Source organism: Macaca fascicularis, chromosome 15 (genome assembly GCF_037993035.2).
Source record: "Macaca fascicularis isolate 582-1 chromosome 15, T2T-MFA8v1.1".
Lineage (NCBI taxonomy): Eukaryota > Metazoa > Chordata > Mammalia > Primates > Cercopithecidae > Macaca > Macaca fascicularis.
Genome location: NC_088389.1, coordinates 45612083 through 45626620, shown reverse-complemented (window position 1 = coordinate 45626620; position 14538 = coordinate 45612083). Strand labels below are relative to the sequence as shown.

At 41.7% G+C, this 14538-nt stretch overlaps 1 protein-coding gene and 1 pseudogene across 6 annotated transcripts in view; both read left to right on the top strand.

Annotated features, from left to right (window-relative positions):
• Window positions 1-14538, top strand: part of HSDL2 (hydroxysteroid dehydrogenase like 2) — an 83103-nt gene that overhangs the window by 62760 nt on the left and 5805 nt on the right. For 4 of the 6 annotated variants that reach the window (XM_045373639.3, XM_074016813.1, XM_005581050.4 and 1 more), the window contains exons 9-10: window positions 1774-1923; window positions 7540-7668. In XM_045373639.3, coding sequence (XP_045229574.2) covers window positions 1774-1923; window positions 7540-7668 — 279 coding nt within the window. Of the gene's footprint in view, window positions 1-1773; window positions 1924-7539; window positions 7669-7844; window positions 8876-14538 lie in introns of those variants that run through there. The other 2 variants (XM_045373640.3, XM_015436857.4) reach the window with 2 other exon arrangements.
• LOC135967574 (large ribosomal subunit protein eL38 pseudogene) lies at window positions 2343-5208 on the top strand (annotated as a pseudogene).

Sequence of the window (14538 nt, the reverse complement as noted above, 5' to 3'; positions counted from 1 at the left end):
TGGGGAATTGTATTAGACAAGATGGCTGTGTATAATTTGAGTTGAGAAACAGATTCACCTTCAGCCTAGAGCACAGATTGGCCTTGGAGTTAATTTAATTAATGAATTGTTCTTACCTGTTTCTGGGGGCAACTACTTAGCTGCCCCTATGTGATTCTAGGATGATAAATAAAGGAACAGAGAGGCTGGGCATGGTGGCTCACGTCTGCAATCCCAGCACTTTGTGAGGCCAAGGTGGGCAGATCACCTGAGATCAGGAGTTTGAGACCAACCTGGCCAACATGGTGAAATCCTGTCTCTACTAAAAATTCAAAAGTTAGCCGGGCATGGTGGTGGGCACCTGTAGTCTCAGCTACTTGGGAGGCTGAAGCAGGAGAATCGCTTGAACCGGGAGACGGAGGTTGCAGTGAGCCGAGATCAAGTAACTGCACTCCAGCCTGGGTGACAAAGCGAGATTTTGAGACAAATCTCAAAAATAAATAAATAAATAAATAAATAAATAAATAAATAAATAAATACACAAACCGTGACAGTATTGGGGGGCAGCATCATGATACGGGAGCAAAGCAGTCCTATGAACTGCTGTCTTCTCCCCTGGCTTAACATCATATGTTAAGTTGTTATAGCCAGTGGGTTAAGTGAATGCAAATTTTAAAATGTTGCAGGCAACCTTCATTCCCGTGACCTAGTGTTTCCAGAGAAGGCAGCCTGTTAGTCAGGGGGCTAATAGATTAACCTCCCTTTTCATCTATTGGGAGGATCAATCTGAATAAGGGAGATGGGGAGAACTTGAGGTTGTATGTCAGACCCTTCTGAGCATTCTCTTTTTGAGCAGGCTGTCCTCAGTTTTCTACATGATCTGTACTTAACAGAGCATTTCTAACCTGTGATGGGAGGATGCAGGATCAATCCATGGGTGAAAGGACTATGTGAATAGATTGAATATAGAGGTAGAGTGATTAGAAAGCACACTTGGGTGTTGATTCAAGCTACAGTCTCCAGTATAGCTCCACTAATTCCACAGCTGATATTTTGATTTCCATCTTTGATTCCAGTGTCATTTTGTTCTCATTTGGTTTTAGAACTCAGAGAAATTGACAAAGGAGTGATTGATTATCATCCCTAATACTCCAGTAGTTGTGTTTAGGTCTGTTTATTTTATTTATATTTTTGAGACAGGGTCTCCCTCTGTCACCCAGGCTGGAGTGCAGTGGCGTGATCTCGGCTCACTGCAGCCTCCACCTCCCAGGCTCAAGTGATCCTCTCACCTCAGCCTCCCAAGTAGCTGGGACTACAGACACCAACCACCACGCCCAGCTAATTTTTGTATTGTTTGTAGAGACAGGGTTTCTCCATGTTGCCCAGGCTGGTCTTGAACTCCTGGGCTCAAGTGATCCGCTCGCCTTCGCCTCCCAAAGTGCTGGAATTACACGCATGAGCCACCACGCCCAGCCTTGGCCTCACAAAGTGCTCAGATATAGAAGGTCTGTTTATAATGAATATTTATAGTTTAGTAGTATTTTTAACCTAATCTGAAAGTTAGCCTTTTATTTGGAGAGTACAAACTATTTACATTTATAGTCACAATTGATGTGTGTTTGACTGTTATTCTGTCAATATGATTTATGCTTTTACATGCCACTTAATGCATTTAAAGTCATTTTGGTCAAATAGGTCTAATTGGTGGCAAGTCTGTCCTGCTGATTAATTAATTCTGTGTGTGGTCCTTCACTGCCAAGCATTAAGGTCATTTGCTTGAATAACATCTTATAGGTGCTGTTCCAGAATTCAAAGAAGAGAAACCGCAGCCGCAACCAAAACCACGTTCTGGAGCTGTGGAAAAAACATTTAGAATTGTTAAGGATTCTCTCAGTGATGATATTGTTAAAGCCACTCAAGCAATCTATCTGTTTGAACTCTCCGGTAAGGACTGCATCTGGTAATCTGAAGTTTTTATGAAACAAAACGGGGTGTTTCCTTTGGAAGAAAATCAGCCTCCAACAGTGATGCCCTGGATAGTTGGCTGCATTCAAGACCCTTACTCTTGAATATAGACATTCAAGAACAGCACCTATAACTATTAATTTGTTTTTGTTGTTGTCTCTTTGAGATGGAGTCTTTGTCACCCAGGTTGGAGAGCAATGGCATGATCATGGCTCACTTCAGCCTTGACCTACTGGGCTCAAGTGATCCTCCGACTTCAGCCTCCCAATGATTTTTATTTCTAGATTAAGATCAGTGCGTACGGACACATGTAAAGTAAATTTTATTACAAATATTCCCAGTGTTATATAACTCTGGCATATTTGAGAGAAAATCCTGCTTAGAAGGGCATATGGATCATGACAGGTAATATGATACAGTAATTTATCAACTATAGGCACCTTGCCACTTTTATCTTTGACATTAACAGGTCAGTCTGAAAGCAGTCAGCTTTTTTTACATTTCTGTTTTTTAAAATTTATTTTTTTTTTTGAGACGGAGTCTCGCTTTGTTGCCCAGGCTGGAGTGCAGTGGTGTGATCTGGGCTCACTGCAACCTCTGCCTCCTGGGTTCAAGCGATTCTCCTGCTTCTCAGCCTTCCAAGTAGCTGGGATTAAAGGCACCCACCATCACACATGGCTATTTTTTGTATTTTTAGTAGAGGTGGGGTTTTGCCATGTTGCCCAGGCTGGTCTCAAACTCCTAGCCTCAAGCGATCCTCCTGCCTCAGCCTCCTCCCAAAGTGCTGAGATTGCACGTGTGAGCCATTGTGCCTGGATGATAGTTAGCTTTTAAAAACCAATTAATATTGTTCTTCTCCATATAAAATTTACCCATGTTAATAATAGTTTAAGAACTAGCTGCCAGGGATGGTGGCATGCAGCTGTAATTGCAGCTACTCAGGAGGCTGAGGCTGGAGGATCACTTGAGCCCAAGAGTTCAAGACTGTAGTACACTGTGATCGCATCTGTGAATAACCACTGCACTCCAGCCTGGACCACACAGTGAGATGCATCTCAAACAAATAAAAGTAAGAAACAGATAAAATTTATGTTACAAAAAAGCTACCTCAGCCCCATTATACACAAACGTTTTTATTCTTCGTCCTCTCTGCTTTATCTTAATCCATCCTGCCTTCCTGTTCTTACTTCCTTGCCATCCTTGGGATCCATCATCCATGGCTTTAGTCACTCTCTTGCTTGTGTCCTAAACTTGCTGGACCCTTTGTGCTTGTGCCATCACCTGACAAAGGACTAGTCCTGGCTGAATCAAACTCTCTGGCTGCTCCACAGTTGCATCCAGGCTGCTAAGTTTTGAGGGAGGAAAGGAAAAAAAAATCACACCGCCTGGGTGGATCTGTACCAGCAGAAATTGACTATTGCCCCACTTCAGCTGAGGTTTAAGCAACACTTCAGAATTCCGTATTTTCATGGTCAGCTTACTGCTGCATTTTCCACAGTGACTATTTTAAACTTTCTCAGTGTTCCTGAAATCTCCCATATTTCCCCTCACCTCTTCCCTGCCAGTGTCAGCAGATAATTCCACTTGCTCTTTGACAGAGGTAGTAGAAGACTGCAGACATAAATTCCTTCAGCTTCCTGCCATCAGATATCAAATCAACCATGACAGGCATCATCCTCGCCTCCTTCCCTCTTAGTAGAATGGAGCTCAGCTCTCCATCAGTGCATCTCAAGCTCTAATGTCTATACCAAGTACCTGGGATCTTCCTAAAATGCAGAATAATGATTCAGTAGGTCTGGAGTGGAGTCTGAGATTCTGCATTTCTGACAGGTAATGACAGTATTGCAGTCCATGGATCATACTTGGAAGCAAAGTTCTAGATCCCATTTTCCCTGGCCTTCTCAAGAATTTTGTGCTGTTAATTGTACCTTGTCCTCAATCTGTTCATCTTGCAGCCTCCTTCCCAGTGGTATTTTAATGTTCTCAATTCTTTTCTAACTTTAAAACGGAACCCAATGACAATAACAAACCACGCACCCCATCTTTTTTCTCCTTTTCAGAGCCAGACTGATGTTCATCTACAACTTACTCCCCTGAACACACCCTGCTGATACCATTTGTTTCCATTTCACAGAATTGGTTTTCACCAAGGTCCTTGATGACTTCCATGTCACCAGTGGGCATGTGTCATTCCTCCCTTGTGACCACACTGCAGCATTTGATATTGCTGACCACACTTTCCTTGTGGAAATGCTCCTTCCCCGGTCCTTCATTGTAACCTCCTTGCTTTCCTTCCCTGCCTGTGATCATAGCTTGTCAGTCTCCCTTGCTGGCTGCTTCTCCTCTGTCCTTCCCTTAAGCAGTGTTCTTCACGTCACTGTCTCAGCACTCTTGACACTCTACTTCTGACACTTTCTCTAGGAAACTTCAACCATTCACGTGGCTTCAGTGACCATATGAACCGATTGATTATGTGTCCCTGTTTCTAGCTTAGCCAGACTTCATCTGACATTTTTAGTTAACTATCACAAAGATGTCTCAGCCTGAAAATGTCCAAAACAACCATTCCCAGGACCTGCCTTTGCAACCACCCATTAAATCTGCTGAGTGTCTGGCTTACTGTGTCTCTTGGGCACTGTCAATCCACACCCTCTCTCTGCATGCTTCCTTGCCATGCCTCGAAAAATTAAGGAAATTCCTGGGTGGCTCATGCCTATTATCCCAGCACTTCGGGAGGCTGAGGTGGGCAGATCACCAGAGGTCAAGACCAGCTTGGCCGGCATGGCAAAACCTCATCTCTACTAAAAAATATAAAAATTAGCCGGGCTTGGTGGTGTGCGCCTGTAGTCCCAGCTACTTGGGAGGAGGCTGAGGCAGGAGAATTGCTTGAACCCTGGAGACGGAGGTTGCAGTGAGCCCAGATTGCATCGCTGCACTCCAGCCTGGGCAACAGAGCGAGACTCTGACTCAAAGAACGAAAGAAAGGAAAAAGAAAAATGGAGGAAATCAAGCACTTTCTGCTCAGATCCAGGCAAGTGGATGCCATATCTGTCAAGATCAAGAAAAATAAAGTTCACAGCAGCAGGATTATACTTTGGTTGTCACAGACAAAGAGAAGGCAGAGAAACTGAAGCAGTCCCTGCCCCCTGGTTTGACAGTGAAGGAGCTGAGATGAACCAGACACACTGGTTTGAGCTGTATTACAATTTTAAACGATGCCTGTAATCCCAGCACTCTGGGAGGCCGATCATTTGAGCTCAGGAGTTTGAGACCAGGCTGGGTAACATAGTGAGACCCTGTCTCTACAAAAATAAAAATAAAAAATTAGCTGGACATGGTGATGTATGCCTGTAGTCCCAGATACTTGGGAGACTGAGACAGGAAGGCTGCTTAAGCCCAGAAGGTCGAGGCTGCAGTGAGCGGTGATCATGCCACTTCCCTCTAGCCTGGGCAACACAGCAAGACCTGTCTTAAAAAATTAAAAATAAAGCAATCTGTTGTTCTTCAGTAGTCTTCTCCCACTTAAAAAACAAATCCACCCAAGCCAAGAACTAGCAGATCATTCCTATGTACCCTCCCCACCTTTTCCTCTTCATATGCAGTTACCTAGTCTTATGGTTCTGCCTTGAAATTCTCTCTCAAATGTACCCACTTTTCTCCATGCCTCTGCCACGCTCCCAGTCCAGGCATGCACCCTCAAGCTCCTGAACTATCCCAACACCATCCTTACTAGCCCTCTCCATTCTTTTGATTTCTCTCCATGTATTATCTACACTGCAGGTAGGGCCATACGCAAACCTTACCATATGACACATCCTGTAGGATGAAGTCATTCAATCTGTTACATGACTGGCTGTGCTCAGACCTAGACTGCCTCACAAGCTCATCCAACACCCATCTACCTTCTAGTGCCACTGTGTTTTTTTCAGTTCCTCACACATGCTGCACTCTTGATTCTGGCTTTTCTGCATATGCTGTTCTCATTGCCTGAAATACTTTCCCTCTACCATGTCCATCCAGCTAATTCTTACTTCACTTTCAAATCTCAGCTTCAACTGAGCTTTCCTGACCCTTTTTGAAAATTTAATTTTGCATTGCAGTAAAAGATACATAAAATTGTAACCACTTCTTTTGTTCTTTTTTTTTTCTTTTGAGATGGAGTTTCACTCTTGTTGCCCAAGCTGGAGTGCAATGGCGTGATCTTGGCTTACTGCAACCTCTGCCTCCCGGGTTCAAACGATTTTCTTGCCTCAGCCTCCCAAGTAGCTGGGATTACAGGTGCTCCCCACCACACCTGGCTAATTTTTTGTATTGTTAGTAGAAACAGGGTTTCACCATGTTGGCCAGGCTGGTCTCGAACTCCTGACCTCAGGTGATCTGCCCACTTTGGCCTCCCAAAGTGCTAGGATTACAGGTGTGAGTCACCATGCCCAGCCTATTTTAACCACTTCTAAGTGTACAGCTTAGTAGCATTAAATGCATTCACATTGTTTTATAACAGTCATCACCGGCCAGGTGCAGTGGCTCACGCCTGTAATCCCAGCACTTTGGGAGGCTGAGGTAGGCGGATCACCAGGTCAGGAGATCGAGACCATCCTGGCTAACATGGTGAAACCCCGTCTCTACAAAAAATACAAAAAATTAGCTGGGCACAGTGGCAGGCGCCTGTAGTCCCAGCTACTTGGGAGGCTGAGGCAGGAGAATGACGTGAACCCAGGAGGCGGAGCTTGCAGTGAGCCGAGATTGAGCCACTGCACTCCAGCCTGGGTGACAGAGCAAGACTCCGTCTCAAAAAAAGAAAAAAAAGGAAAGAAAACAAAACAAAACAAAAAACAATCATCAACATCTATCTCCAGAACTTTTTCATCATTCCAAGTGAAACTCTATACCCATTCAACAGTAACTCCCATTCCCCCATCCCCCAGTCCCTAGGAACCACTGTTCTACTTTCTGTCTTTATGAGTGGGTTTTTTTTTTTTTTTTTTTTTTTTTTTTTTTTTTGAGACGGAGTCTCACGCTGTTGCCCAGGCTGGAGTGCAGTGGCGCGATCTCGGCTCACTGCAAGCTCCGCCTCCCGGGTTCCCGCCATTCTCCTGCCTCAGCCTCCTGAGTAGCTGGGACTACAGGCGCCGGCCACCGCGCCCGGCTAATTTTTTTTTTGTATTTTTAGTAGAGACGGGGTTTCACTGTGGTCTCGATCTCCTGACCTTGTGATCTGCCCGCCTCGGCCTCCCAAAGTGCTGGGATTACAGGCTTGAGCCACCGCGCCCGGCCCTTTATGAGTTTTCTTACTCCGGGTATTTTGACTCTTTAATATGCTCCCACATCACCCTCTCCTTCCTCTTTTGTGAGTAGAACCATGTTTTTTTTTTTTTTTTTTTTTTTTTTTTTTTTTTTTTTTTATTGAAGAGTATTCAGAGCCTAGCAGAGTACCTGGACATGCTTAATAAATATTTGCTGAATTTGACTGATGGAGGTCTGGGGATTTTAACTTGGGAAACAGCATTTTGTAAGATTATTCTAATTGAAGTAATTATTAAATTTAAGAAGAACAGGGCTCCTATAACACTGATTTCCATATGTTTATCTCTCTAGGTGAAGATGGTGGCACGTGGTTTCTTGATCTGAAAAGCAAGGGTGGGAATGTCGGATATGGAGAGCCTTCTGATCAGGCAGATGTGGTGATGAGTATGTCTACTGATGACTTTGTAAAAATGTTTTCAGGTGAGTTTTCCAGTTTATTAGTTTACCTTATTGTTCAGCGAAAATTTAGTTCTGATATTTTGCTTTATCCCTTCCCAAATAATCAAGACTTGTAGATGTTGGCAGCAGTGGAATCTTAGTTTTGGGAAGGCTGTTCTTACTGTTGCCTCTATTGCCACTTCTCCCTCCTCTCACAGGTGGAAGGCAGATGTCAGAATCATTTTCTTCCATTACTGAGAAGCCAGTAATGTTGGGAACAGAGAGATAATTCAAAGGGACTCCTGAGTGGGCTTCAACATATTAGCTGGCCTAAGGTATTATGTTTCCAATAACACCCCAGTCACTGGAGGCACTGAACTCAGTAGCAGCAATTCACTTATCAAGAGTAAGGTCGTGCTTCCATGCTGCCAGCTGTTTGAATAGGAAACACATACCAGCCCTCGGCCATGGCCTAGTAACCCTGCTTTCTGTGGAGTCCCAAACCCAGAGAACCTTTTGTGTGATTTTTCTATTCTGTCCATTTACCTCTAACTGTGCTAGAAAATTAAGGATAATTTTCTCTTTTTTACTCTTAGAAAACTACTCCAAATGATAAGTTAATTAACTCAAATTCTAAAAAACTAGAAGCAGCACTTGAAACTAAGCATAACATTCTGATCTAAAGAGTCTTTCATGGAATGAATTATAAATGTTATTCAGACTTCGTTCTGTTTTAATCTTTCTAAACAGGAACATGGTGTATTCTGTGCCCTCTAAGTCTTTCTTTCCAGTTCTAATTCAGGATGCTAATTGCCTACATTCCATCTGAGCCAATCTGTATACAGTGTACTAATGATCAACATTTCTTCAACTTTTCCCTTTTTTTAAAGTGGTGTTAAATGTTCATATGAAAATTAGAAAAGATAGGCCAGGCATGGTGGCTCATGCCTGTAATCCCAACACTTTGGGAGGCCAAGGTGGGAGGATCACTTGCGCCCAGGAGTTTGAGACCAGCCTGGGCAACATGGGGAAACCATGTCTCTACAGAAAATACAAAAATTGGTTGGGTGTGCTGGTGCGCACCTGTAGTCCCCAGCTACTCCAGTGGTTAAGGTAGGAGGATTGCCTGAGCCCAGGAGGTGGAGGCTGCAGTAAGTTGAGATAGGACCACTGCACTCCAGCCTGGGCGGCAGAATGAGACCCTGTCTCAAAAAAAGAGAAAGTATACCTAAGAAAAAAGAAAATAAAATTATTTTTACCATACCACTGAAAGATGACCATAATATACATATGTATGATGCTAAACCATAACCAAACCAAAATATGGTTTAGCATCTATATATGTATGTTATGCTCATCTTATTATGGTTTGCATAATTTGGTTTAGCATCATACATATGTATATTTGTGTGTGTGAGTGTATATAAATATACATGTGTGCTTATAAAAACAGGATCATACCATTACTGCTGTTTGGCAATCTTTTTCACTTAATACACTATAACATCTTTTCAATGTTTATCAGTGGTTTTCCCTTTAAGGATTTTTTTTTTTTTTTTTTTTTTTGAGATGTAGTTTAGCTCTTGTTGCCCAGGCTGGAGTGCAATGGTGCAACCTTGGCTCACTGAAACCTCTGCCTCCAGGTTCAAGTGATTCTTCTGCCTCAGCCTCCAGAGTTGCTGGGATTACAGGTGCCCACCACCATGCCTGGCTAATTTTTTGTATTTTTAGTAAAGACAGGGTTTCACCATGTTGGCCAGGCTGGTCTTGAATTCCTGACCTCAGGTGATCCACCCACCTTGGCCTCCCCAAGTGCTGGCATTACAAGCGTGAGCCACCATGCCTGGCCCCTTTAATGATTTTTAATAGTTTAGTGTTTCAACAACTATCTCTCCATAGAGCTTAAACACAGTTCTTTGGACACATTTAATAAATGCTCAATGAATTGGTGAACTGGTTTCTTATAAGTATTGAACATGAAGACCATTTAAAATAAAAATTTATTGTCAACTTCTAAATGGAAATAACAGTAATTATGTATGATTTATTTATTATATGATTGCTATAGGTTAAGCAATACTCCCAACAGTCCTTTCCAATAAAATATGTTCTCCATTTTATACCAGTAAGTACTGAGGCTTTGATAAATAATAAGCCCAAGGTCAGCTGATGAATGAGAAAATAGAGCTAGGATTTGAATCCAAGCTAACTCCAAAGCTTATGCTAGTCTGCCCTCCAAAGGTGAAGAAATCAAGTGACTTCTTTCTTTAATTTACATTTCACTTATGTAGCATACACTTGAAATAATAGGCTTTTTATTGGTATCTTTCTTTGAATGTGGTCTTGAGTTCACTGGATGAGGTCAGTCAGTTATATGAATTATTTAAAAAAAAGTTATTCTTATCGGCCGGGCGCGGTGGCTCAAGCCTGTAATCCCAGCACTTTGGGAGGCCGAGGCGGGCGGATCACAAGGTCAGGAGATCGAGACCACAGTGAAACCCCGTCTCTACTAAAAAAATACAAAAAATCAGCCGGGCGCGGTGGCGGGCGCCTGTAGTCCCAGCTACTCAGGAGGCTGAGGCAGGAGAATGGCGGGAACCCGGGAGGCGGAGCTTGCAGTGAGCCGAGATCGCGCCACTGCACTCCAGCCTGGGCAACAGCGTGAGACTCCGTCTCAAAAAAAAAAAAAAAAAAAAAAAAAAAAAAAAAAAAAGTTATTCTTATCAAGTATATTTTATAGGTATGGTTTAGATTGGGAGCAAGTGAGTTTGCTTGTGCTTCTTATGTCCTTTTATTCTGTTTTTCCCATCTGCTTTCCTCTAAATGGGCACAATTTAGACTTTACATCCTAAGAATTCTCTTTGATGAAACCATAGCCATTTCTATGCCTAGTTTATATAGTGGATACATTATAAACATAAAATTTAGGCCAGGCATGGTGGCTCATGCCTGTAATCCCAGCACTTTGGGAGGCCAAGGCAGATGCATGCCTTGAGGTCAGGAGTTTGAGACCAGCCTGGCCTACAGGGCGAAACACTGTCTCTACCAAAAATACAAAAATTAGCCGGGTGTGGTGGCACATGCCTGTAACTCCAGCTCCTTGGGAGGCTGAGGCACAAGAATAGGCTGAACCTTGGAAGCAGAGGTTGCAGTGAGCTGAGATCAAGCCACTGCACTCCAGCCTGGGTGACTGACTGACACTCTGTCTCAAAAAAAAAAAAAAAAGCAACTAGTAACCAACTAATCGGAATCTCTCCTTTTGGCCAATAGAGGCCACTATATGGTGGAGCAGTATGATAGAAATAAAGTAAATTGAGCAGTATTACTTTACTTGAGGAGGGGTGTGTGTGTGTGAGTGTGTGTGTGTGTGTGTGTAAAACATTGAGCTTACTAGCTTTTTAAAAAACCTTTTGTTAAAACAGTATTGTTGAGGTCTAATTCACATGCAATAAAATTTACCATCCTAAGTATAAATGATTTTTAATAAATTTATAGTTGCACAGCCATAACTACAGTCCAGTTATGGACTGTATGTTATGAGAACATTTCATCACACCAAAAAATTCTCTCATGTCTCTTTGCAGTCAATCCTATTTCCACTCCCAACCCCCTAGCCAGCCAAATACTAATTTCCTCTCCGTCTCTATAAATTTGCTATTTCTGGACATTTTATATATATGGAATAAAATAGTGTATAGTCTTTTGCATCTAGGTCCTTTTACTTAGCATAGGCTTTTGATATTCATTCATATATATGTTGTAGCTGGTATCAATAGTTCGGTTCCTTTTTATTGCTGAATAGTATTCCATTGTATGGATATACCACATGTTGTTTATTCACTCTCCAGCTGATGGACACTTGGATTGTTTCAAGTTTTTGGCTATTATGAATATTGCTGCTATGAACATTCTCATACATGTATCAGTATGGATATTTGTTTTCATTTTTCTTGGGTAGATTTTTAAGAATGGAATTGCTAGGTCATATGGTAAGTTGACATTTAACTTTTTTTTTTTTTTTTTTCACTTAAAATAAAATAGAGATAGGGTCTCGCTTTGTTGCCCAGGCTGGTCTTGAACTTTTGGGCTAAAGCAATCCTCCCACCTCAGCTTTCCAAAGTCCTGGGATTACAGGTGAGAACCACTGTAAGCCAATATTTAACTTTTTAAGAACCTACCAAACTATTTGCTACAGTGCCTATACCATTTTTATAGTCCCATCAGCAGTGTATTAAGGTTTCATTTTCTCTACCTACTCACCAACACTTGTTGTCTTTTAAAAACATTTTTTTTAACTGCTCCTTGCAGAGCAGGGTCAACTCATAGGCAGTACACCCAGAGTTGGCTTGTTGTCTTTTTTATTATAGCCATTCTAGTAGGCGTGTAGTGGTATCTCATATGTTTGTTTATGTGTTTGTTTATTTTTTGAGACAGAGTCTTGCTCTGTCTCCCAGGCTGGAGTGCAGTGGCATGATCTTAGCTCGCTGCAACCTCCACCTCCTGGGTTCAAGCAATTCTCATGCCTCAGCCTCCCAAGAAGCTGGGATTACAGGCATGCACTACCACACCTAGGTAATTTTTGTATTGTTACTAGAGATGGGGTTTCACCATGTTGGCCAGGCTGCTCTCAAACTCCTGGCCTCAAGTGATCCACCCACCTCAGCCTCCCAAAGCGCTGGGATTATAGGCACGAGCCACCGTGCCTAGTGTTGTTTTAATTTGCATTTTCTTACTGATAATGATGTTAAACATATTTTCATGTGTTTAATAGCTATTTATATTGGGTGAATTGTCTATTCAGTCTTTGCTCATTTTAAAATTGAGTTGTCAGCCAGGCATGGTGGCTCATGCCTATAATTTCAACACTTTGGGGGGCCAAAGAAAGAGGATACTTGAGGCCAGGAGTATGAGACCAGCCTGAATAACATAGTGAGACCCTGCTTCTAAACACACACACACACACACACACAAAATAAAGTAAAATTGAGTCATCTTTTTAATATTGAGTTGTAAGATTCTTTATAAATTCTGGATGCATGTTCTTTATTTGATATGTGATTTGCAAATATTTTCTCCCAGTATGTGGCTTCTCTTTCCATTTTCTTAATAGTATATTTGTATTACAAAAGTTTTTTGTTTTGATCAAGTTTAATCTATGATTTTTTCCTCTTATGGTTCATGCTTTTCCCACTAAATATTTTATTCTTTTTTACTATTGTGAATGAAATTATTGTTGTTAGTTTATTCCAAATTGCCTGTTTCTGGTATATAGACCTATACTTAATTTTTGTGTTTTGATTTTGTATCATTTGAATTAATTAGTGAAGCCATTTTGTAGCTGGGATTTTTTTGTAGGAATATTTTAAATTAACAATTCAATTTCTTGTTGTATGTCAATAGCTTTTTAAAAACGGCTTTATTGAGATATAATTCATATACCATACAGTTCACCCATTTAAAGTGTATTTTATTTTTTGAGACAGAGTCTCACTCTGTCAGCCCAGCTGGAGTGCAGTGGCGCAATCTTGGCTCACTGCAACATCTGCCTCCTGGGTTCAAGCAATTCTCCTGCCTCAGTCTCCCAGGTAGCTGAGATTACAGGAGCCCACTACCATGCCTGGCTAATTTTTGTATTTTTAGTAGAGACAGAATTTCACCATGTTGGCCAGACTGGTCTCGAACTCCTGACCTCAGGCAATCTGCCTGCCTCGGCCTGCCAAAGTGCTGGGATTACAGGCGTGAGCCACCGCGCCTGGCCGCAATCGGCCGCAATTAGTCATTTTAAAGTGTATAGTTCAGTGACATTTAACATTCACAATGCTGTGCAACCACTACTTCTCCCTGGTTTCAAAATTTTTTCATCACTGCAGAAGAATACCTGTACCATATGTAAGTAAGCACTTCTCATTCTCACCTCCCCTGGCAACCACTAATCTGCTTTTTCTCTATTGATTTGCATATTCTGAATATTTTAAATAAATGGAATCATACAATATGTGATTTTTTGCATCTGACTTATTTTACTTAGTATAATGTTTTTGAGGTTCATCCAAGCTGTAGCATGTATCAGTACCTCATTTCTTTTTATGGCTGAATATTATTCCATTATATGGATTTGCCACAATTCATTTACCCATTCATCTTCTGATGGACAGGTAGGTTATTTCTGCTGTCTGGCTATTATGAATAATGCTTCAATAAACATTCATATACAAGTTTCTGTGTGGATATATGTTTTCCTTTCTCTTGGCTATCTACATGGGAGTAGAATTTCTAGGTCATAATATATGTTTAACTTCTCAAAGAATTGCCAAAAGGTGTTTCATAGTGGCTACATCATTTACATTCCCACGACCAATGTACAAGGATTTCTATTTTTCCATATCCTAGCCCTTACCAACACTTCTTTTCTGGGTTTTTTTTTATTATTTTGCTTTTTCATTATTGCCACCCTAGTGGATGTGAAATGGCTTCTTGTTGTTTTGATCTGCATTTCTCTAATGACAAATGATATACATTTTTTCATGTGCTTATGGATCAAAGGTATTTCCTTGGAGAAATCTCCATTCAAGTCCTTTGCCATTTCAAAATTTGGTTATTTGTCTTTTATTATTCAGTTTTAAGAAATTATGGCCAGGCGCAGTGGCTCACACCTGTAATCCTAGCACTTTGGGAGGCCGAGGAGGGCAGATCACTTGAGGTCAGGAGTTTGAGACCAGCCTGGCCAACATGGTGAAACCCTGTCTCTACTAAAAATACAAAAATTAGCCAGGTATGGTGGCAGGCGCCTGTAATCCCATCTACTTAGGAAACTGAGGCAGGAGAATCGCTTTAACCCAGGAAGCGGAGGTTGCAGTGAGCCAAGATCATGCCACTGTACTCTAGTCTGGGTGACAGAGAGACACTGTATCC